The sequence below is a fragment of the Salarias fasciatus genome, chromosome 19 (assembly GCF_902148845.1).
Source record: "Salarias fasciatus chromosome 19, fSalaFa1.1, whole genome shotgun sequence".
Taxonomy (NCBI): domain Eukaryota; kingdom Metazoa; phylum Chordata; class Actinopteri; order Blenniiformes; family Blenniidae; genus Salarias; species Salarias fasciatus.
This window is the reverse complement of record NC_043763.1, coordinates 23,442,346-23,464,196: the sequence shown is the minus strand read 5'-3', so window position 1 is coordinate 23,464,196 and position 21,851 is coordinate 23,442,346. Positions and strand designations below refer to the sequence as shown.

Genomic DNA, 21,851 nt, shown 5'->3' with positions numbered 1-21,851 from the left:
CTCTCTTGTTCATCATCGGTATAAACTCTGACCTTCTCCACACTTGACTGGACATGGAGTCGCTGCTTTTCCATTGTCTCTCGTTGTACTTTGTCCCGGTCATTAAATAGTGAGGAGAGCTTCCTGATCAATAACTGGTTTTGTGGACTCACACTCGGATCTCTCCGTCCTCCTTTCACATGTAAATCAGCCGATTCTCCCTTTGATAGTGGCCCTCGGCCTGTTTTTCCGGGTCTCTTTCTCTCTGTCTTTGTCTCGACTGTATCTCTTCGATCCCTCCTATATCTCCCCGTGTCTTTGTAGCTCACTTTAATCTCCCTCAGACTCCTCTCTGTGTTACTCTTCCTCATCTTTTTCTTCTCCTTCGGCCCATCCTGTCAACCTGTGTGTGTGTGCGTGTGTGTGTGTGTGTGTGTTTCCCTCCCTCCCTCTCTCTCTTTCTCTGCAGCCACTTCACGGCTTCCCATGTATTTTGGCAGAAAAGCTTTTTAGCAAATATTTGTCAGACTGTGTCTGTAGAGCCCTCTGAGTCAATACGGGCCAAGCCAGGCTAGACTGGTCCGGAGAAAGAGAGACAAAAGAGAGAGTGAGAGAAAAGGGGATCAGTGCATAAAAAGCAGCAGTGCAGAAACAATAGAGACTTAGGATTCTGTCTTTTCCCTCTCTGGATAAAACTACACACAGAAAGAGTCTTTCTCCCCCCAAACCCCCAACATGAGAGGAACTGAATCTAGAAGCATTTAAACTGCTGGTAAAATCTGATTTATTGCAGGAAAAACAACACATTCCCAGGCTGTGTGTGGATGAAGTCAACAAAGTTTCTCCACGCGGGTTGCTTTTGTCCAGTAATGACCTAAAATGATGTATTACTCGCGCCATTTGGCTTCTCGTTTGGTTTCTTTCTCTGCTTTGTGTTGCCTCAGACTGTCATTAAAACTAACAAACTGTGTCCGTCCGTGCTAACGTTTCTCTATTTGTTGCGCAGACGCTGCAGCACTTTATGGGGAGGGGGGGTCGGTTTGACGTCACTTTGCTACAGATTCTGTTGATTTCATGAATTTTACTCCGAAATGTTCCTCAAAACAAGCCAAAGGTCTTTGTTCTGATTTAAATCTTAATTTGTGAATCAATTCTTTCAAAGCCATGAAAGCAGACGTGAATTGGAGGAAGATGCTCTATAATCTGGATGTTTGCTGAAGCTCCATCAGTTATTCAGAGGAAGATGCTCCATCATGCATCACTCTAGTCATTCCCAACTTCCACTGCTTTAGATATTGTGGATTGTGTTTGACTTTCTGTTGTTGAGTTGGACTCTAATTATGGCGGCTGCCTCCCTCGTCCCGCTGCTCGCCTCCTCGCCGCCGCAGAGCCAGCATCGCTCAGTGGCTTTTGTTGTTCAGAGCCTCCTCCTCTTCCTCCTCTTCCTCCTCCTCCTCCTCCTCCAGCCGAACGCGCGCCTCCTGTTTGGAATAAATCTATCTGCAAACCCCCTCAAACACCGGCGCACCTGAAGCGCGCGGCGGGCTTGTCCTCTTGATCCCGCCTGCTGTATTCTGCATCCCATCTCCTGTTTAGACAAGCGGGCCGGCCGCAAATATGCTAAACTGAGGAGGGCGAGGAAGAGGAGATGAAAGACAGAGGAAGCAGCGCTGGAAGAAGAGGCCGGAGTGTGAGCGCCGGCGCACGCCCAACACACAGCGCGGCAGCCGGAGAATCCCATTTCATTGTAATAGTGTTTAATATTTATTGGAAAAATGTAAAGAAAATGTAAAGGAAGTGCTTTTCAGCGAGCGGCCGGGATTAGCATAAATAGTTTGGGGCTCGGACGTGTTTGGTCGCTGCCGCAGAGGAGTAAGGCTGTCCCCTCTATTCTCTCTGACACACACACACTCAAATATATGCATATGTTTGCACACACACACACACACACACACACACACACACACACACACACACACGCATCAGCGTGCACACGCCTGCATGAGTAAACATTCAAACATGCAAACACACACACACTCACTGACCTTTGAGTGTGAAAACTCATCAGCATATAGTGATTTATAATAGGCGCTGCCAATCCTCCACTTTCTTTCTTTCTTTCTTTTTTTTTTTCTGCTTCTTTTTTGCATCTATTAGAGCGACGCCGCCGAGCGGAGCCGCTCCGGCGCTTGTCATTTATTTTCTGCACCGTTACTGCCGATCGCAGATCTGTGAGCGGAATTTGGCTTCACGCTGACCAGCTGTAACAGACGACCCGGAACCAACGACGGAGAACCGACGCAACTCCAACCCAAAGCCCTGGGAATCAGGCTGATCACAACTTTCTGAAACGGATACTTTTTTTTTTTTAAACTTGAGGCATTTTTTGAACTTAGACAAATTCTGAACGTCGGCCTCATTTTAAAAGTCTAAGGTGATCCTCGGCTCTGCTCTAATCTGGAACTCCGACAGATGGGAGAACTTTATGAAACTTCCTGAAACATTTAGTTAGAGCCTGGAGATTCTCAACCTCCGACACATCCTGGAACTCTGGCGTGTTCTAGAACTCCAAAACACCTCATCGCTCAGACTCTCCATCAGACTGGAACTCTTTCACAATCTGGAACTTACACACATTTCTAACCGGTGGCCTGTTCTAGAGCTCTGAGAGGGAAGAACTCCTCCGAGTTGAAGCTGTTTCCTCCTGAGTTCTGTGACTGTCTGGAACTCGCCGCTGTGCTCAGAAGAAACACCAAGAGTCGAGGAACTTTCAGCCACATTCTCAAGAACGTCCTCAGAACTTTGATTGAGGCAAATTAATGTTGAAAAAAACCTGCGTTTTGAGGCTCGGACTGAAGACGCTTGCTGACGACCTTCTGCTTGACCTCCAGGCGCTGTGTTCCGAGGTGCGAGCCCGACGCCGAGGAGTGGCCTCCGTCCTGAAGCTGTGCCAGAAGCTGCTGCAGCAGAGTCAGGTGAGCCGCCGGAGACCTCTGAAAAGATTTTGTTAAACCTCTTTTGAGGGTCTTTCACCGTAAGACCTTTCATGTTTTCAGGGTTTTTAGATGGTTCATAAAAAGAGAAGGAAGTAATCGTGTGGAATTAAAGTTGAAGCATCATTATGAAACTGTCTCTGCTGTTCCTGCCCCCCTCCTCCCCGTCCCCCTCCCCTCGGGGACAGTCGGGCCCCATGGCCGAGGTGGGCCCCGACGCGGAGCAGCACCGGGAGGCCCTGCAGCTGCTGTCAATCAACCTGGAGAGGCGGTGGGAGGCGATCGTGATGCAGGCGCTGCAGTGGCAGAACAGACTGAAGCGCGAGCTGGGAGAGCAGCAGGTTAGAGCGCGCTGACATTTACACTCCGCATCCTTCACTCCACACTGCAGGCAGCCGGCTGACGCGCCGCTACACTCATCCACCGTGTCAGCCGCTGATTTGATGCTAAAATGTGCCGTGAAAGACAGATGGTGCCGTGATTGAAGCCGCATTGTTTCGGCGGCGGAACAATCTGAGCGAGCCGGAGACCGTGTAGTCGTGTTTTGTGAAATAGGCATCAACCTGGGAACAAAAGATCAAACTTTCATGCGATTATATTGTGATTTCTGACGTGCTTCTTGGATGCCGCGGTAAAACTGAGCAGCTCAACACAAGAAAATCAGCAGCATTGAGGTTTGGATTCGGCTTTTAGATGGGAAAAACTTCCATGTGTACAGAGAAGTCTAGTAGGTTCCGAGCGCCGATCTTTTAAAGGTACATTGTGTAAGATTTCTGTCATACCACTATTTTCCAGTTGGTGGCAACACTGGCTCCAAGAGTTCTGTTTGTTTGTCTCTACCAGTATAATTCAGTGGTAAATATTCAGAATGATTACTGCAGTAATGTTAGAGCTTAAAGTGGCTCACTGCTCCACCTGGTGGTGCAAACTGGAATTACAAGAGGAACAACTTAAAGAAGTTCTGTTTATCTGAGAGTACGACATGGTGACACCATGAAAAGACTTAAAGACTCTATTACTTCCGTACTGATTATTTTAAGATAATTTTTAATGCTTTTAGTCAGAAATGTAGCTTCTTTTTTTGGGGGGGGGTTGGGGGGTGGGGGGAGATTTGCACTCCACTCTGAAAAATAGATGGTTTCTATTTTTCTTCTCAGAATTGGACTTACTTGAATGTTGTTTCATCTGAGTGTATTTCTCTAACATTTGGAGTTCCACAAGGCTCAATCCTCGGTCCGGTCTACTTTTGAAACTTATTGACTCACCATTCCTCCCTGATGACTCAGCATTATTAACTAACACCCTCATTTCAACAGACTTTGAAGAAACACAGGTTCCCTCACTTCTTCCCTAAAAATGTCACTTTCTATCACAGGGAGGTTCTGGAAGCGTGTTTGGCTTCACTGTAATGTTTCAGCCAATCAGAGAGCAGAGAGCAGATCCATGGTTTGGAAACCACATATCTTGAATGTTTCATTTGTGCGAGAAAGCTTTGTTGCGTTTCGGGGATCTGTTTATACGACAACGATGCTCAGAACTAACGCAAGCTCCTCCACATCCTGGAAGGCCGCTGCGACTGTCTTATCCCGAATCAGCCGCTGGATAAAAACCAATCTGTTGTTTCCAGGCAGCCGTCAGCGTCTCCTCCGCCACCTCCTCCACAAACACAACGAGCCAAATGAGATTGTAACACTTTGACAGTTTGCATATCAGCGAGCCACGCGTGTCTGCCGCCATGACGGCGCTTCGCGGCGCCCGGAGGAGCGTCTCATTAGAACCGCTGGAGCCGATGAGTCGTCTCGGGTTTGACGACGGCCCGGCTCTCGTGCCGCCGGCCGACAGCTCGGCACACGCCAGATCCATCCGGGCGCCGCCGGCGCTAAGTGAGGAGTCGCTGGTGGGGTGATCGGGGGGGCTGGGGGGGCATCCAAAGCCACGCCGCGTCGGGCCGGGCCGGACGGCGTCAGACGGAGAGCTGAGCGCCGCTGATGGAACCGACAAAGAGCTGAAGCAGAATGGAGCTGTTATGGATCTCTAATGGTGATGAATAAGGTTCTGTAGGGCAGGAGTGTGTGTGAAAGAAGACACACACACACACACACACGCACACACACGCACATGCACACGCGCACTCACTCTCACACTCTTACGTTTGCATAAAAAGCTGTTCAAGCTCAAGTCAGGTTGTTACATAAGTGTATCCACAGTAAAACAGACGTTTTTTGAGTATGCGCACACACACACACACACACACACACACACACACACACACACACACACACACACACACACACACACACCCTGTGCAGGTCCTGCCAGGACATTCTATTGACTTCCACTCTTTTCCTACAGACTCTCGCTCAGCAGTATCGAGTCCTGACGCAGACTGTTGCGTTTCCTCGCTCCTCCCTTAAAGTCATTTCTGCATGTTGGAAATTGTTTTCTGCTGGTCCTGAGTGGTCCGAGGGGGCACTCTCTGCACCCCCCCCCCCCCCCCCCCCCCCCTCCTGTATCCCCCCACCGACCCCCCCACCCTCTTGTAGAGTCGCTCTCACATTGTAGAGGAGGAGAAGACAAATAACAGAGGCCAGACACTCTGACCTCGCTGCCTGGCTGGAGAGTAATTTCACTTCTACTGGAGATGGGAGAGGAATAAAGAGAGGGGGGAGGAGGGGGGGCAGAGGAGGGGGGGCAGAGGGGCAAACGTGTACGTGGGTGGCTTAGTTTATAAATGAACACTTCTGCTTCGTGATGAAACGGTCCTACACTCCTGCATCCTTTCTGTGTGTGTGTGTGTGTGTGTGTGTATGAATAACTCTGCTCTCTGTACCCTTTAGCTAAACTGAGGTGTAAAACTATCTTCCTCCCAATAACTGATGTAATTTAATATTCTAGAGCATCTTCCTCCCGCTGATCTGTAGTTCGTCTGTTACTTTTATGAACAGATTTTTTTACCACCAGTCACTTTTTTTTAATCTTCAGTAACTTCTGAAGTAATTACATTGCTTTTTAAATCAGTAACTATCAATTGTTAGCTGATTCTACTTTTAAGTCGCCCACACTGAAAGCTGTTTTCAGCCGTCTCTGTGCTGCTGTTTAAACCTGAGTCTTTGTCTGCAGCAGAAGCAGAAAGACGATGCGTTTTCAGTGGAATCGTCGTCGTGTGAACGGGATCTAAAACAAGCCTGAGTCACTCAAACAAAAGTGAAATCGAAATCCATTGAACCTTAAACCAGTCTGAATCAGATCTGAACTATCGGAGTCAGCCATAAACAATCCATATGGTAGATAATGCTCGTCTGCAGCTGGCCTAGTCTCAGACTAGCCTGGAATCTCAAAACCTGGGTGAGAGCTGGTCTCAAATGAAGCACCAGTCATGAACACGCCGACCTGCGTCGTCCCCTGAGGACTGAGTCGTGACTCCAGACTCCAAACCGCCGCTCAGACCTGCTGGACTCGGACTTCCTGCTTTAGCTCGGCGTGATTCAGCTCGATGTAGAGCAGCGCCGACGCCTCCGCCCGCGACACGTCTCTGCTTCCCTGTAAGTATCTGTGAAAGAGGCGATGAAAGACGGCGTTTCCTCCTTGATTTGATGTAAATGAGGCTGAATTAAAGCCGCGGGGCGTCACGCCGGATGAGCCTCTCCCAAAGTGTACCTGCCTGTTGTATGGAAATGATATTTTAGAACACTTTCTTCACAATTATGAAATATACTTTGGAGTAGAGTTATGAGCAACATATGGAGGTTTTCATTCAACGCTGGCAATTACATTCAAAGCATCCTGTCTGCGGCGCCGCTCCGCCTGCAGAGGTGATTTATCTGCACGCTTCCGCTCATCCTGAATGGAGCCGCCGACGCCGGCTCCCTCGACGCTCTGACACCCGCCTCGGCGCGAGAGCCCGGCCCGGCCCCGGCTCCGGCGGCGGCTCCAGGAGCAGCGCCGGCACATGAATAATCACCCCGCCGCCGCCGGACCGCTCCGCTCTCCTTGGGCCTTCCAGAAGATGCTATGCTAACAAATGGGAGCAGTCAAACCAGAGCTAATGGGAAAAAAAGCCTTTCCTGATCCCACCTCCCAGAAAACACTGCACCTCACACACACACACACACACACACACACACACACACACACACACACACACACACACACACACACACATAACTTCGTGTGACATGAAATCACATTCCTCCATCCCGCGCTCTCGGCTCTTTGACTATTTCACTAAACTCCTGTTTACTGAAGCTCCTTAATCATCTCCAAAGAAGTTCCATCACATCCAACTTTAGCATTAATGTCTCCTTTTACCTTTAAGAAAATCACAAAAAAAACAACTTCAAAATAAAATAAAAATGAATTGGGATTTATGTAAAAATAAAAATGGAATATTCGAGCTTCAAAATAGAAGCCAAAGTGATGTAAAATTAATACAAAAGCCAGAACAGTGAAAACAAACCAACAAAACCAAAGGAGACGGCTTAAAAAAATACTGTCAAAGCCAAAAAACAAATTCATAAGCCATAAATTGAATAAATACAAACTTAAACTGGAAGAAATCCCACAAAATCCACTTAATCCTATGAATATAATGCAAATGAAACAAGCATATAAGCTACTAAAAATAATGCTAAAGCAGGACAAATGAGAATAAAAGTCACAGAAATTTAAGCAAAAAATTAGAAAGTGGATTTTACAAACATCAAAAGTAAAATTAACTCAGCTAAATGGAGAAAGGAAATCCAGAAGACTTTGAATGAAAACATGAGTCACTAAAAATGATCCCAAAGTAAGAAAAAGCTAATGAAATAATCATATAAACATTCACTCTCCCCCTCCTCCTCACCCACAGAGCCCTCCGTCACCAGGCCTCCTCCACCTCACACTCCTGGTCCAACATTTCCACAATGAGTTCACACTGTGTAACAATTCTGTACCTGCTTTTTTTTTAAGTAGTAAAATAACCAAAATACTAACATTAATAGACACCAAAATGTTTACAAATGCTACAACATGAGTAGAAAAGCTGCAGATGGAATAAGAAGCCCCCAAACAACAAAGAACAAACAAAATGAACAAAGTGTGAATAAGTAAGACTTCATGCAAAAGCAACAAAAGGAAATGGAAAAAAAAAATTACACTAGAGACGAACCGGTCAAATAGGAATTATATGAAAGTCACAAATAGCATGCTAAATGATATTAAAAGCAACTAGTCAAAAACAAAAGCCACTTCAGGAAATCCAAAGTCACTTAAAGTGATTAAATAGCAACAAAAATGAATGCAACAGGCGAAGAAATGAATGTGAAAACTCCACAAAAGCAAAAGAAAATTGAGCGTAGAAGCTTTGAAATGAGACAAAAACAATTAACTGATTACAGCAAAAGCAAATCCTAAAAAAAAAAACTAAACAAAAAAAAAAAAAAAACAAATGCAAAGGCCTGAAAATGAATTCAAAAGCTTCAAATTATCCGGCGAGCAGCAAAAAAAAAAAAGAAACATTTAAAAGACTAAAAAGCAACGAAAATGAGCACAAAACCCCCAAAACTCTGTGGAGAAGTGAATATTGACTGAGCGGAGTGTAAAACACTCGGTTCCAGCTGCAGTTTGTTTTTAACAGGAAGCTCCTGCTGCGCCGCCGATTCACTTCCTGCCTCGTCTCTTCAAGACAATGTGGCTGCAGCGCGGCGGGACTCGTAAAACCACCCACAATTCAGCTGTAAACTGTTGCCAAATTACAGAAATGAGAGGAATTAGACGTCTGAATTATGCACGAGGTTTTGGTGGGTCATCAAATGTTGGATGTGATTGGATTAGGCTGATTGATCGCCTCTCCTCTCGGAGCTCCGCGTCGTCCCGAACGGCGGCGACGGCGGCGGCGGTGGGGGAAAAAAAAAAAAAAAACGGTTCAGTCATTACCCCCATCTCCCTTATCAGCACGAGGGGAATAAACACAAATCTAATAGAAATTCATTACGCAGAGACACACACACACACACACACACACACACACACACACAGCCAACTAGTTTATTAGATTAATAGGCTATGAATGGCTAATACGAATTACCCCCCTCTCTTGTTAACGAGACGCGGAGCAATTTGTATAATTATGTCTGTGGAAGGGGAGAATTCCTGTGTCTAAGCATATTTTCGACAGCCCAGCTTTCTGAAGGCTTTTGATTACGTATTTACTTTGGGGTTTTCACTTTGCTGCTCTTCCTCTCAGAAGTCGTCTCTGAATAATTCATCGCTTTGTTCCAGAGTGGAATAATTTGTGTTGAGATTTATGAGCAATTGCTTTGGGGTGGGCTGATTTCACTCCCCTTCTTCTGGGTTTTTTTTTTTTTTTTATTTAATGTAATGATCACAGAGCGTGTTGTGTCAGAGTCGGGTGTCGGCGTGTCTGCCGTTTAAACGGAGGGCCGAGTCGAGACCGCTTAGATTTGTAACGCCGCTGCCAAAACAAGAGTCAGCATCTGAAAAACGACAGTCTGCGCTCCCTCGGCGCCTGATAGCGACAATATTAAAAGTGTTTCTGTGCTCTGAATTAAAGAACCAGAGCCTGTTTCTCTGATGGAAACACCGACAGCCGGCGTTTGAGCTCACAGGATGGCTTCAGACTGTCGCCGAGCGCCAGCGCCGCGCTGAGACACCGGTCCGGCCGCGGCTTTACCGGAGCCCGGAAGGGTCAGCGCAGAGCAGAGGCCACACGGCAAACGGAATTCAGAGGCAATAATCTAATAACAGAGAAGAGAAAGCAACTGGAGGAAGACGGGAGCAACTGAAACAAATGGGAAAGCCATGAGAAAGTACAAAAAGCAACTAAAATGACTGCAAATTCCACAAAAACAAATGGAAAAGCAACTGAAACAAACGGAAGAGTCAGAAAAACTATTCAAACAAACGCAAAACCCATAAAAACAAGTGCCAGTTCTATAATACGAACTGCAAGTTCTTCAAAAACAAATGGAAAAACCAAAAAAACAAAAAAAAAAAAACCCAAAAGCAACGAAAACAAATAGAAAAGCTGTGTTTTGCAATGGAATTTCATTCATAGTGTGCTCCAGCTGTAGTGTGACATTCTATTGTATTCTATTCTAATTGGAAATACAGTGAAGAAATTTAAAATAGTGAAAACCAATACAAATACTTTAAAAGGAGAGATGCAACTGAAATAAATAGAAAACCCATTAAAAAAAGGCATAAACCAAAAAAAAACCCACAGAAATGTATGCTAAAATCAGAAATTCTTTCAAAAGCTACAAAGTGAGAATAAAACCCCAAAACAAATGTAAACAACTCTGAAAAACAAATACAGATCCTGAAAAGCAACAACACGACACCCTGTAACATGAATAGTTCTAGAACACGGTCTTTCATCTGGACGGACCACTGGACTGCAACATCTGGACTGTTGCTACGGTGACCGTCCACTCTCAAACTACCAGGAGAGTCGGAGCGTCTCCAAACCCATCGGGAGCCGTTCTGTCAAAGTTGCATCTTCAGTGGAACCGTTGACGTGTAAAAAGACCCAGAAACAGAACAGAAGTTTTCCGCTTTCACGTAAAACTGCTGCGTCGTAACCAGGGTTTGACCCTGTTGACCTCTGAGCAAACCGCACTATGGTGCAGAAAGAAAACCCCGACAGTCCAGAATCGAACCGGTGGTATGTTCTATTGGAGCTCAGCCTGCTAACCACTGCACTTTCCTTCAGGAAGGAGATCAAATGAAACTTAATTGGTTGAACTGCTCGATTAGTTTCAGGAAAATGACGATTTCTTTGAGGATTTTCTTTTTTAAAGTATTGATTTCAGAGTCAATATCTGCCCAAAGAAAAGACTCATTAAGATGTTTCGGGGTTATGTCCTCACAACCAAATGGAGATTTCTTCAATAAGTGTTGTGTTGTTTCCAGTCTGTGTTGTGTTTCCGTTTCAGTCATTGATTGATTTACTGTGTTTCTATTGTTTTTCCAGTAGACGAGCAGGAATGAGGAAAAGATTTAGATTTTTTTTTCTTGAACTTTTTTCAGTCCAATCTTCTTTCTTTGCTCCAGCAGTGACTCGGCTCATCCAAAGTACACTTGCAGGGATTTCTCTTAGCTGTGCCTCTTTTTTTTTTTTTTTTTCTTTTTTAATAAAACAAGTCAGGAAAGCCAACCGGAGTGAGACAAGAGGGTTCGAACCCCTGCCGGATTAAAGACCCTGAAAGCTTTGGGTTCACGGTTTGTGTTTCAGCTCGGATTCCTCCTAATCCACATCACACAGCCTCACACACACTTTCCGCTCTGCTCCACTCCGCAGGTTCCCGGGAACTTTCTGGAACCGGGGCTGGTGGACCTCCACCACATCAGCCCGGCGTCGGCCGGACACGTGGCGCCGCCGCCGGACGACTCCTGGGAGTGGGACGAAACCGACATGACAATCACAGAGGCGGAGCCTCACGAAGACCCGGAGCCCGACCTCACGCACAACCTCCCCACCGGGCCGGACCCGCCTCCGGGCGGCTTCCCGTCCAACGGGAACCGGGCGGGGACCAATCGGAGCACGGGGATCGCCTCCGGCGTCGAGCCGCGGCACAACGCCACCTCCGGAACTCCCCCCGCCAACAACAACAACAACATCTACCAGGTGTACAGCCTCCACCGCGTGGAGCTGTACCGCCAGCCGCACTTCCCGCAGTCTTCCTCCTTGACGCACAAAACCAAACCGAGCAAACGGAAACTGCTGCTGAAGAGTCTCAGCAAGGACTCCTCCTTCTCCTCCATGGACTCGCTCCCCGACCTGCTGGGCGGCTTGATGGCCAGCGGCCGAGGAGGCGAGCGGCCCGGCGGCGAGAGCGGCGGGTCGCCCAGCAGCCGCCGCTCAGAGAGCGAGAGTGGGATCGATACCGGAGACACCGAGACCACGACCACCTGCTCCGAAAACCCGGGGGAGGAGGAGGAGGAGGAGGAGGAGGAGAGGGCGGAGTCTGGATCGGGGCTCCACCAAGACAACGGCACCAACCACACAGACAAGATGGAAGCAAGAGGGAAGGAGAAAGGGAGGCGAGACGACATGAAAAGAAACCGAGAGGAGGAGAAGAGGAGGAGGTGCAGGAGAGGAGGAGGAGAAGCGGTGGAGATCCTCATTAACGGACGAGGGATTTTGACTCCGGCCGATTCCGACTCCGACCTCGAGGCCGGAGTTCCTCAGCCGTACGGCGACTTCACCGGGCTGAAGGCCGACCGGTTCATCAGTCTGGAGACGCCTCCGGCTCCCAGCCAGCAGGAGTCCAGTCCGGTCCTGTCCCAGACCTCGTCCCTGGAGTCCCTCCTGGCTCCGGGCGTGGAGCTGTTCCCCTCCAAAGACCCGCTGCAGCGGAGCGCCTCCCTGGAGAGCTGCCTGCTGCCCTGTCGCAGCGACGCCGGCGGGAGCCTCGCCAGCCTGGGGGAGCTGGATTTGGGGCAGAGAGGAGGTGGAGATACAGGAGGAGAACCGGGACAGGACGGGAGCGCCGGGGACGAGCCGGGCGAGCCGACCTCCGGGGAGTTGAGCCGGAGAACCCTGGACCTCCTCAAGCGACTGGAGAACATCCAGAGCCCTCTAGTGGCCAAGATGACCCGCAGCGTGTCGGACATGACGCTGCGGAGCAGCTCCCCGCCGAGGAGCCGCCTCCACGCCTCGCCCTCGCTCGGCGGGCCTCACGCGCCGCTCTCAGCCATTTCCGGCTCGCCGCGGAGAGGACCGCCGTCGCTCATCAACGAAAGCTCGGCCACGGCGTCGCTGACGGAGCTGAGCAGCGCCGAGGACTCGTCTCTGGGGTCCGAAGACATCGCCGGACTGGGGAACCAGCGGCGGCTTCTCCTCGACCCCACCGCCAACGCCAACGCCGCCACCTACAGGAAGCAGGGAAGCAGCAGGCTGGGTCTGGACGAAGGAGACGGCGCCAGTCTCAGCATGGTGGTCAACGTTTCGGCGTGCACGGACGAAGACGAGGACGACAGCGACCTCCTGTCCTCCTCCACCCTCACGCTCACCGAGGAGGAGCTGGGCATCCGCGACGAGGAGGACGAGGATGAGGCGGAGGAGAGGCTCAGCGGCGTCTCCTCTGGAAACGAAGAGGACGACGATGAGGAGGAGATGGAGGGCTCCTACGTTCTGGGGCTGGAGTACATGAAGCGGGAGCTGCAGAGCTGGATCCGGCCTCCTCGCACCTCCTCCAAAACAGAGGCGGACCTCCGGGACGAGCTCCAGTGTGGGAGTCACCTGTCGCCCTCCTTCCAGAAGGAGCAGCGCTGCTTCCTGAACCGCTCGTCCGCGAAGGCGACGGAGAACAACGGCGGCGGCGAGAAGACGACGAGAGAAAAGGAGGAGGAGGAGAAGAACCGCAGGAATGCCACGAGGAGCTACATCAGCCAGTTCGTGGACGACGTGGAGAACGGAAACGTGGAGCAGAGCTGCGTCCGGGCGAAGGACGAGGACGACGAGCTCCTCCGGGAGGAGTCCAGCGTCTTCACCAAGAAGGGGGAGTCGGTGCGGGAGGCGTACGCCTTCGGAGAGCCGGTTCTGGACGTGGGCAACGGGAGGGTGCAGCCTCCGGCCTGCCAGCCGCACCCCTTCGCTTCCAAACGCGCCTCCTCGCTGGTGGGGGAGCTGCGGGGCGAGCTGCCCTGCCACAGCTGCTCCGCCCCCTCGCCCCCCTCCCTCTCCCCCGTGGAGGACTGCGGCAGCCGGAAGGCCATCACCATCCAGGAGAAGTTCAAGTTCTCCTCCGTCGTGACGGAGGAGACCAAACGGGAGGTCCGAGACAAGAACTCCGCCTTGCCTCCGAAGAAGTGGCACTCCTCGTCCTGCTGCAGGCACCTCCCCTCGCCGTCCAGCCTCCAGCCCCGCAGCGTAGCCGAGGGCAAGGCGGAGAACGTGCACGACTTCGTCATGGAGATCATCGACCTGACCTCGGTGGCGCTGAAGAGCAAAGAGACGGAGGAGCAGCGGGAGTCCGGCGCCGAGCCGAGTCCTGCTTCGCTCACTCACATCAGAGAGAAGGTACAGCCGCCAAGCTAACGCGACGAGCTAAGACAAACAGTGTGCTAGTTCCACAGGGAATGTCTTGCAGTGATTGGTTTTCGAGTGGAAAAGGGGCGTGGCTTCAGCACGACAAGCCGACTCCAGTACAGCGTCCTTGCTAGACTAACTTTTCTCCTCACGGGCCTTGAAGCCCCGATCCTCCTCGCGGCACTCGGCCTTCCGTCCTTGTGACTTCTGATGAAAACTGGTCTGATATTTGAGCGTTTCGGAGGATTCTGAAGTGCGTTTGACCTCGTCGATTCTCAACATTTGGAGGACAAATTAATCCAAAAGTAGCAGAAAGTTATCTCGGCTAATTTGCTCAGTGAGTCGCAGTAATTCAATAAATCGCATCACAGATCATAACGTCGGGATGTAATGACTAATTTCTTCTGTATCTTTTTCCTGTGAACTAATCTAAAAGCTAATCACTTCTCAGTCTGCCTTTTATTTCTCTAAAAGAATTTCTTAATAAAAAGAGAGAAAGATATGGAGTGAGGAAGTTTGGCTCCTCTGTTAAAAAGTGTCAAAATGTTGATCAACTCAACTCAAAAGTAATATAAAAATAATTCAGATGCTCTCCATCAGTAAATACATCAGTGAACAAATAAAATGATTCTTCTTGCATTTGAGTGCAATAGCCAAAAAAATGTAATTGGATTAAAAATGTGAAATAAATCCACTTATAAAGGTAACAATGTTTATTACTTTTTATTAAAAAAAATCTAGTATATTTAATTGTTCAAATTAATGAACAATAGAGCTATTTGGATAAAGTACAGTTGAAATACGGAAGAAAAAAATGTCCAAAATATAATTTAATCATTATTTACTTGCAAACAGGAAATCATTTTAAAAATTGCTGAATCAAATAAATACATTTATTTTCAAAACGGCTTTTTCCTATGAAACAAAGTGCTACAGTGTAAAATAGTGCAATCTAATGCAACTTCTAATAATATGAAGAAATGCTTTGAACAACTTAAGATAATTTTTTCGGGCAAAATAATTAATAAATAATTGATGAATAAAATCCAAATCTGAAAACCTGAAGGGATCGAAAAGCATTGAAGTTCCACTGAAATTCCCCTTTTTTTATTTGTCTTATGTCTGTTATGATTTTATAACTAAATTTATTTAATTGTGTATTTTTTTTGAGAAAATAATTTTTGGTACATCTGAAATTCTGTTCAAATTATTCCAGATCAAAACAAACCCCCCCTCCTCCCTCTCCTCCTCCTCCTCTTCCCGCTCCCTCCTCCTCCTCCTCCTCCTCTTCCTGCTCCCTCCTCTTCCTCCTCTTGCTCCTCCCCCTCCGCCTCCTCCTCTTGCTCCCCCTGTTCTTGCCCCCCCAGGTGCTGGAGCACTCCCACCGCCCCCTCCTGCTGCGTAAAGGAGACTTCTACTCCTACCTGTCGCTGTCGTCTCATGACAGTGACTGTGGTGAAGTGTCTCAGTGCTCCGAGGAGAAGAGTTCCACTCCGGTTCCGTACAGCGTCCCGTCCTACTCGTCCAGTCCCACCCGGGGCCTCAGCAGCCCGAGCCCCCCCGACCCCCCCGACCCCTCCGACCCGGCTGTGCGGGCCCTGGACCTGACGTCCCCGGCCGAGCCGGGCAGCCCCCCCCTGTCCGTCCCCCCGAGCCCGGACATCCGGGACGAGGAGACGCTGTTCGCCGCCTGCACGGAGGAGGTGTACCTGGGCCCGCCGCTCTGCTACAGCATCGCCCCGGCCAGGAAGCCCCGCCGCGGCCCGCAGGAGGGGCGCTCCCCGCCGCCCCCTGCTGGCTGTGGACCAGACGACAGCCGGGGGGGTCCGGAGGCGGCGCTGAGCTACCTGTCTGTGCTGGATGAAAACCAGGATCGGCTGTACTTCCAGGCCTCCTCCCCCTCCCCCCAGGACCGTGAGCCCGGCCCGCCCCCGCCCCCGCCCCCGCCCCCCCCTCGGGGTGAGGACCTGTACCTCCTGTGTGATGCTGCAGCCGGGGAGGAAGTGGCGGCCGCTGTGAGTGTCAGCTCGCCGCAGGAGGAGAGGAGTCGTAATGAGGGGCCTCCTTATCTTAATCCCCGGGCGCGTGTCGCCCCGATAGACTCCTCCGCCGCCGAATGTTTGGCAGATACTAAAACGCTTGAATCCAATATGGGCGCCGTAATGACCAAGATAAGTGTCGGCAACTCCGCTACAAATCCCTCAAAAGAGCCAGCCGCCGCCGCCACGCGTATTAATCCCAAAATTAACTGCTCGCCGATGAGAGCGGCTGATAGCGAGGATGAGGAGGGGAGGAGGAAGAGGCGGGGGGAGGAGGATGCTCGGCGGGTGAAGCGGGAGGAGAAGGGGAGGAGAGGATGGAGTGGCTCGCAGCAGGAAGCGGCGGCGAAGCAGGTGAGTGTGCCGAGGAGTAAAGTGATGTGCGGAGGACAGGATACAGGATCCTGTTAGTGTGAACCCAGCTGGCTCTAATCCAGATGTTAGTCTGAGCCAGACTGCCCTGCAGTCCAGATGTTAGTCTGAGTCACGCGGTCCCCAGCTCAAGGAGTTAATGAGTGAACCGGTCCAATAATCCAGGAATTAGCCTGAGTCAAATGGTCCCAGACTTTGACTGGGTCGAACAGTCCTTCGACCCAGATGTTAGTCTGAGTGAAGCAGTCCTCTGTTCCAGGAGTTAGACTGGCCCGAACGGTCCTAAACCCAGTAGTAGCTATATGTGTCGTAACTCTTGAACCATTCCGTAGTCTGAGCCAAATGGTTTCATGTTCCAAGAATTCCAACTGGAGTCCAACAGTCCTGTGTTCCAGGAATTAGTCCAGACTTCATTCTTTATGTATCATGTTCAGACTCTCTCTGGATTTGTTATTGTTACCTCCCCCTCCTCCCCCTCCTCCCCCTCCCACTGCCTACCCTAACCCTCCACTGCATCCTCTTCCTCATCTCCAGCTTCATCCCTTCTTTACCGCCGCCTCTCTCGTCATCACTTCTGCGTCTTCCCGTTATAATTTACGTCCCCTTTTCCGCAGGTAAACCTGCACGTGTGTTTCAAACATTGTCCATGTTAATCCGTGCGTCCAGTAGGGGGCAGTACGCTTTTTTAATTTCATATGTTTCTGATCCAAACATTCATGAAACAAGTTCAAAACTGTGGTGTTGCTGGTATGGCCTAAAATTTGGAGCATTACTGTGCTCCACACTGCCCCCACAGGCCACCAGAGGTATTACTCTGCTCAGTGCTGCCCCCACAGGCCACCAGAGGTATTACTCTGCTCAATGCTGCCCCCACAGGCCACCAGAGGTATTACTCTGCTCAGTGCTGCCCCCACAGGCCACCAGAGGTATTACTCTGCTCAGTGCTGCCCCCACAGGCCATCAGTACTACTGTTTGACAGCAGGTTACACCCGAACAAGTCAAATCTCTAAATTTGGACATAATTCTTGGTAGTTTCTGTCTTTATATAAGTTTTAACATTTAAACATTTTATTGAAACATTTTTATTCACCATTGTTTTCCTCATTTGCTCTTTAACATAAATGCAATATTTAGATTTTTCCTGATTCTTTTCCTCAGGCCTTCAACGTCTCAACTCCTCAGTCTTTATTTATACCACAACTTGTTCCTTCAGGTCTCCTCCCCCCCTGCTCTAACCCCCCCCTCCCTCCCTTAGGTGTTAATGGAAGAGGGGATTTGCAGACGGCTCAGTTTTTTAGTGAAGAGGTTAAGGTCCACAGAACAACATCAGCATAATGACGATCAGTCAGATTTCATTAGGATTCATCAGCGAGCAGCTTCCTCCCCCCCTCCTCCCGCCGATCCTCCTCCCCCTCCCTCCTCCTCCCCTTCCTCATCCTCCGTTTCATTTCATCGCTGAATTAGCGTGTTTGTGCTCTCTTTAAGTTTCTTCATGTTAATGAGTGCAGCACTTTTTAGCATCGCAGCGATCTCTGCTGCTCCTTGATCAACTTTTAATCTGCTGTTTTCAGTCTTTGTTAATCCCTTTTTTTTCAGCAAAACAAGTTTCACACTTTCATTTAAATTTGTAATGAGTTCAAGTGTATTCATTTAGTGTTAATTTCAGAATATGTTCATATATGTTGTCTGGTTTTACTTGAGATTTCACTGTGTATGAAATTATTAATCTACAATTTTATGTTTTATTATTTCAGTAGAAAATATATTTTCTTTGTAAGAATGTTTCTGAGCTTTTCTTGCTCATACATTTAAAATTTATTGTCTTTGCTTTTTCATCTGACAAATGATGAATGTCCAATTTTGAAATATATTTAAAAAATTATTTTGGGGAATTTCAGAAGTATTTCAGCTTTCCCTTTATCACTTTGAAATTGTAAGTATTTTTTAAAAGTTTTTTTACGTTTTAGAGAACAAGATTTTTTATTTTTTTATGAAGTAGACTGCCGTCTCTGTATTTTACTCATTTTGTTCATTCTCCATCTTTACCTCATTTAAATGAAACTGAATCTAGAATGTTTTCTGGCACTGAGCTCCCTCCATTCTCCCTTTCCAAAACTCTTGTTTTCCGTCTCTCCATTTCTCAGGTGAGCTCCAAGTCAGCTGTCAATCATCCGTCCAGACCCGCCCAGGGGCGGAGCCAGACGTCTGCGAGACCGCCCACTTCCAGAGCGGGACCAGTCAGGGTGAGTTCGGAGGCCACAACGCCGTTCATTCTTTTAAAAAAAAGTTACTTTAATGATCTCTGGGCATTAAAAACTATTATTATTAGTTCGTTAGTTGTCTCTATTGAATTAAATTGAGTTTGAAGACATTTATTAAATGTGAAACTGTGAAAGATTTCTCAGCTGCTAAAAACGTGCAGAAAGTGAGATTGCGGTTGTCAGGATTCTGTCATGCTAATCACAGCTTCTGTAGCTGCAAGCTAATGCTAATGCTAAATACAGAGGAGTGTTTTTATTTAAACTTTATTTCTTTTGGTCTTTTGGTCACATTTTTATTATTTTTAGAACTGAATTGAAACCGGAAAGTGCAAAGAAATGAACAAAAGCCAGCAGTGACTGTGTGTGTGTGTGTGTGTGTGTGTGTGTGTGTGTCAGAGACAGAGATGTGACCGCCCTGTGGCTGCCTCCAGGGCGAAGCAAAGCCTCCTGCCCCTGTACTCTAAACACACAAACATCATAGACACACACAGACACACACACAGACACACACCCCTCAGGGCAGGGCAGACGAGTCCAGGTAGAAGCTCTGACAGCCCAACAGCTGCAGGTTAGACAGACATGTTACACACACACACACACACACACACACACACACACACACACACACACACACGCACACACAAACCAAAGGACAAACCCACGTACACACTCATATGTGAAGAAATGAAAGAGCAAAATCAAGCTCAGTGAGCACGTTCACACAACGCATGTAAACCGCAACAAAAGGACACACACACACACACACACACACACACACACACACGTTTGTACAGACAGACACACACAGTCACACACCATATCAGTGATGCGTACAGCTGGTCCTGACCCCCATGGCGTGGCCCAGCCTGGCCCACCTGTTCAGCCTCTCTCTCTCTCTCACATACACACACACACACACACACACACACACACACACACACACACACACACACACACACACACAGGTGCAATTAAAGCAATCGTGAATGCGGCTCATGATGTGCTCTGTGACCCAGACAGCAGAAGGTCTGCGGCAAAACACACAGGGAGGAGTGTGTGTGTGTGTGTGTGTGTGTGTGTGTTTCAGTGAAAATCAGACTAAAACTAAACAGAATATGTGATCCCCTCGTTTCGATGCCAGCTGCAGAAAAAGCTGTGAAATATGAAATAACTTTGAAATCTGAATGTAAATTCAGGTTTTCTGGATTTTTCTGTCATTTATGACCGTTAACGTGTTTTCATCAGAACTGATATGAAGCAGTAGATCTGTGTTTATTCCAGAACTTTATCAAGGCAACAAAATCTCCATATATTTTATATTCATTACATGAAAGGTTTTTTTTTTTTCGTTTTCATAGCAGCTCCAGAGTCCAAAAGATGGTATTTATTTATCTGTTTTAAATTACTTAAGATACAGTCCTTATGTGTTTTTAGCAAAAAAAAAAAAAAAAAAAAAAAAGCTTAAACTGTCATTAGATTTTGTAATATAATTTTTTTGTTCGTAAAACTTCACGCAGAAATTGCCATGTTGTCCAAATCTGATATAAAGAAAACATGTGCAGCTGACAGAACAAGTGAAGCAGAATATAAAGAAGATCGCAAAGCATTAGTTAAGCATTCGGTTTCTTTTTGTTCTTTGGTATAAAGTTGAGTTGCGGAGTCGTCTCTCTGACAGACCTGCTCGTGTCTCCATGTCTTCATCCAGAGACCCCCCATGTCGGCAGCAGGGACCTCCAGGATCCAGCTGTAGGGGGAGGAGGAGGAGGAGGGGGGCTCCATCCCTCCATCCCTCCATCCCTCCGTCTCTCCTCCGCCGAGCTCAGCTCTCCTCTGGGCTTCGTCTCCACAGGAGCCTCCTTCAACATCTCTCCGCTGTCGCTGATCTTTAAACACTGGACTGACAGACCAAGGTTTTATTGTTTTGTTTTGTTTTTTTCTCAGCTCGTTGTGATGAAAAAAAAAAAAAATCTAAATCATTCGGGTCTTTTTTCAGGGTTAAAGTTGAGATTGTGGAGCGTTATTTATTTCAGTTAGTCTGAGGCCAGTATGTGAAATCGAAAGAAGATGTGAAGAGTCGAAGAGAGAAAATGATACCAAACAGCAGTTTTACGTGTGAATCAGCCGATCGAAGGATGAAACAAAGCAGCATCGTCGGTTTACAGGGAGAAATGTTTCACCAACGAGTCGCTGATCTGACATTTCCAGGTTGTTCTCGTTGCACAAGATGGGCCAAGAAAGAAGAAATCACCCCAAAAACACTGTAAATGAAATCTGAACCCGTCCATCCTCAGTTTCAACCTTTTTTTTTTTTTTTTTTATGAGGTGATCAATAGCATAGCTATGTTTATATTTCTCTGCTGATGCCTCGTTTTCCAGAACCCGAGAAATGCAACACTAATGCATCCATTCTCCATCTAATGAGTTTAACTAACTGTAAGGGTAAAAAATATTAATGGTATTGGCTTGATTAGTGCACAAAATGCTGACTGATAGGTCTCCGCTCACCTCGTGCACAAGGTTATTCAAAATATGGCAGGAAAAAAAATATTAGATCAGTGTGAATCAGAAAACGACTCAACAGAATGTATTGACTGGAAATGATTGCCCCAAAAAAGAGGCTTGTCAGAAATAGTTGATGGAAAATAGTAGGTTTGAAAAGAAGGACCCGTGAGAAATGCTTGTTGAAGGAAATGAGACATTAAAAGTCACCGGTTTGGTCAAAGTGATTTTGCCAAGAAAATTGACTCAAAGAAAAAAATTGCTCGCCAGTAATAGTCGATCAAAACCAGTTGACCAAAACCAGTGGCTGGTCAAAAACGGTTAAAAACATGACTCATCAGAAATGGTTAAAACTATTGGACAAATATATTTGTTAAAAAAAAATAAATAATGGTCAGGAGGGAGACTCACCAAATATAGTTTTTTGAACACAATTAGTAAAATGTGAATCGTCAGAAAATGTTCAATTAAAAAAATGTCGGAAATAAAAAAAAAACAAAAATAACAAAAATAGTAATAAAACTCAGAAATGGTATGTCCTAAAAAGGCTGGTGGGAAGTGTTGTCAAGATCAGGTCACCAAAACAGTGACTGATGGGAAAAATGGCTCGCCAATCAAAATGGTTTTCCAACACGGTGACTCGTCATAAACGTTTAGTTTGCCAAAACTGAT

The 21,851-nt window shown here is 47.7% G+C and overlaps 1 protein-coding gene across 1 annotated transcript in view; it reads left to right on the top strand.

The window, feature by feature from the left end:
• The window catches only part of akap6 (A kinase (PRKA) anchor protein 6), a 136,233-nt gene extending 115,803 nt beyond the window's left edge, over window positions 1–20,430 (top strand). The window contains 6 exon segments of the mRNA XM_030117540.1: window positions 2,871–2,954; window positions 3,161–3,313; window positions 11,275–13,998; window positions 15,375–16,400; window positions 18,564–18,662; window positions 20,386–20,430. Of these exon segments, the coding sequence (XP_029973400.1) occupies window positions 2,871–2,954; window positions 3,161–3,313; window positions 11,275–13,998; window positions 15,375–16,400; window positions 18,564–18,662; window positions 20,386–20,430 (4,131 nt within the window).
• The last annotated feature ends 1,421 nt before the right edge of the window (window positions 20,431–21,851 follow it).